Source organism: Henckelia pumila, chromosome 1 (assembly GCF_033568475.1).
Source record: "Henckelia pumila isolate YLH828 chromosome 1, ASM3356847v2, whole genome shotgun sequence".
NCBI lineage: Eukaryota > Viridiplantae > Streptophyta > Magnoliopsida > Lamiales > Gesneriaceae > Henckelia > Henckelia pumila.
The window spans coordinates 176,824,635-176,827,655 of NC_133120.1; the positions used below are offsets into that span (position 1 = coordinate 176,824,635).

Consider the following 3,021-nt stretch of genomic DNA (forward strand, 5'->3'; position numbering starts at 1 on the left):
ATTAATGCAGCCACTTGGAAGGATTCACTGATCATCATCCCTTCAACCATTATATCATGGAGGATGATTTGGAACTCTTGCACTTGGCTAATCACCGTCTTGGCATCAACCATTTTAAACTCGAGAAACTTACCGACTACGAACTTCTTCGTGCCAGCATCCTCAGTCTTGTACTTTTTCTCTAAGGATTCCCACAGTTCCTTAGCATTCTTGTTTGCAGAATATACACTATACATTGTATTGTCCAACCCATTCAGTATGTAGTTTCGGCACAAGAAGTCGCTGTGACACCATGCATCGAAAGCAGACCTTGCTTGTGTGTAAGCATCCGGCGCCGGAACAGCAACAACATCCTTCAAAAACCTTGCAAGATGAAGAGTTGTGAGATAAAACAACATCTTCTGCTGCCATGTCTTGAAGTCAGTACCGGAGAACTTTTCAGGTCTCTCGGCATGCGCATTAGAAGCAGCAGGGGCCGTGACAATAGTCGGTGTAACAGGCGGCGGCGTAACAGGGGTCGGTGGTGGGGGCGTAACAGAGGGCGGCGTGACTTTGGCAGAAGGATCAGTAGCCATCATACAAATTTTGTCTTAAACTTGTAAGTTCAATTTTCACCACTTGCAACCAATCAATAATCCACACGATCAAAACAGCGAGCCAAGAGTATAACTCTTTTTCTTTAAGACAAAATTTCCTAAAGCACTTTGTGTTCGAAGTTCTTTGATGCATGCATGGCCGAACAGTTGTAATGGATGCACTGGACTGAAGAGTCGCATACTTTCATCTGAAAATGCACTCAGATTGTAAAACAATTAATAAAATAATTTATTTATTTTGTCCAAAAAATTTATATTCATGTTCAAGCCAGCCCACGGTCCGGGCGGCGGCGCGTGCGCGTGTGGCTAATGGTTCGAACCTAGCCTAGACTAGGTCCGCTCCCCTTAACAAACATGGGTACCCTTTGGGGGCCCAACCCATTGTCTAAACTTTGATATTATATAGTGCTATTAATTCCCATATTTTATCAATGTGGAACAATGAGCATAAAGTCTCATTCACCATCTCATTTACCATCCATTTTTCCAACAAATTTTCCAACATAAATTACGTCTCAGATTAATGGCTACTCAATTGTAACTTCCCGCGGGTTGAAAAGAACAAAAACAAAAACTGGATAACTCGGAACACGGGGATAATGTACATGATCGATCATGCGTGCACCTGAGTTATTAATCCACAAAAAAATCACAACAGGCAAATATTATAAGTAGCTATGATGAACTTTATAATATAGCATGCCAAATTATTAAAATTTACATCACCAATCAGATTTTACCTTGGATTCATTAGCAATAATTAAGATCTAGCCTCTAGCCCATTCTTGGCCATTGAATTAACAGCCGGTGCGTGGCCGACGAACAAAGCTACGTGACCCATGAGCTTATCCTTGCGCGAAAACGTGGTGCCGCACGAGCACTGCCACTTGAGGTCCCCGCAGTGCTTCTCATGAGTCCTCAAATCCGATAAAACCGAGAAATTCTTCTTGTGGCACCTTTTGCACACGTACATTTTGGGGCAGTGGCTCCTCTTGTAGTGATTCTTGACACAGATCATGGATTTCAAGGGCTGGAACTTGGCGTGATTCTTGTTCCACCGGCATCCGTCTTGCGGGCACGAGTATTTCTTGGGCTGCAGCCTCATGGTGGTGCTAGTACAATGGTTGTTCCCTCCTTCTTCCGAATGATTATTCTTCATGGGGTTGCACAAAGCGGCGGTGGATTTGTACTCCTCCCCGTGTGCCCGCATGTGCATGCGCAGATTCGCGTCGCGCTTGAACCCTTTTCCGCATACATGGCAGTAATGTGTGTATTTTGCTAATAATCCAGCAGGCTCCAACTCGATAATATCGACGCCAACCCCCAGCTTTGACCCTAATTGTGGTGTGATCATCGGATCCGTCTTTTGCGCCAAATATCTCCCGCAAACTTCATTACTTAGATCAGTACTAACAGTACCACCATGATCAATATTATTATTATTATTCTCAGTACCACCATGATCAATATTATTATTATTATTATTGTTGTTGTTGTTGTAATTCTCAGACGTACCGCACCACTGCTCCATCGACATCCCCGAATAATAGGGGCCATGCATCCGATCATCATCCGCCGCTATAATTGACATCTGCTGACAAGAAAACATCATAGAAGAAGCGGTGATGAGGATCTCTTGGATCAAAGTTCCCATGGCGACAGCCGTTGCCTCCGGCTGCGGATTGTTGTCTGGGGTCAAAAACATGCTGGCCAGGGACTGCACCTGTTGGACTTTCTCACTAAGCAGCGACAGATTGTAAAAGAAACTAGACGATCCGGCGGAGTTAATTGTAGGTTGACTCGCTGCAGAATTCGCTTCAAGATTTGAAGGAATAATATCGTCCGCCGACGGAACTCCATATATTGATGGCATCCCTCCTGCTGCAGCTTCTTGTTGGCCATTTGGGCAACAAGAAGTAGTAGTGGCCCCTGAAATCAACATATATGACACAGATTCAAATACCTTTCAAAGTGCAAACTTAATCTCCTAATTTTTTGTTAGATTTTTATCGAATCTTTTGGACCTGAATTAAACTCCCTAACACCAATATATAGCTACCTAGCTAGCTAGGGAAGGATGTGGTGAATTGGGGTGTTTTGGCCTGCTGCTCGTTGACGTGGTATGAAATCAGAATCTGTTGAATTAGCTTGGTGCTTGTACACCAATGACCTAATATATTTGATATGATCTTTAATTTAAAAGGGAAATAGTATTTAGATTTCAAAGTTTGGTTTGGCTATGTTAATTTTTTATTTTCAACTATTTTGTTTCAATTGCTATACATCCAAAAATACTAATATAATATCATAAAATACTGACACAGTGAAAATTGTTAAACTTGTCGGATGTTATGTTTGCAATTGAAAATTATCTGCAATTTCATCCAAAAAATCGAAAATACTAACATAGTACAACAAAATTCTG

The 3,021-nt window shown here is 42.1% G+C and overlaps 1 protein-coding gene across 1 annotated transcript; it reads right to left on the reverse strand.

Annotated features, from left to right (window-relative positions):
- Window positions 1-1,251: 1,251 nt before the first annotated feature.
- Window positions 1,252-2,495, reverse strand: LOC140876204 (protein SENSITIVE TO PROTON RHIZOTOXICITY 2). The gene has a single exon (XM_073280112.1). It carries the CDS (start codon window positions 2,467-2,469, stop codon window positions 1,357-1,359), a length of 1,113 nt encoding a protein of 370 aa, XP_073136213.1. The 5' UTR covers window positions 2,470-2,495; the 3' UTR covers window positions 1,252-1,356.
- Between the last annotated feature and the right edge of the window lie 526 nt (window positions 2,496-3,021).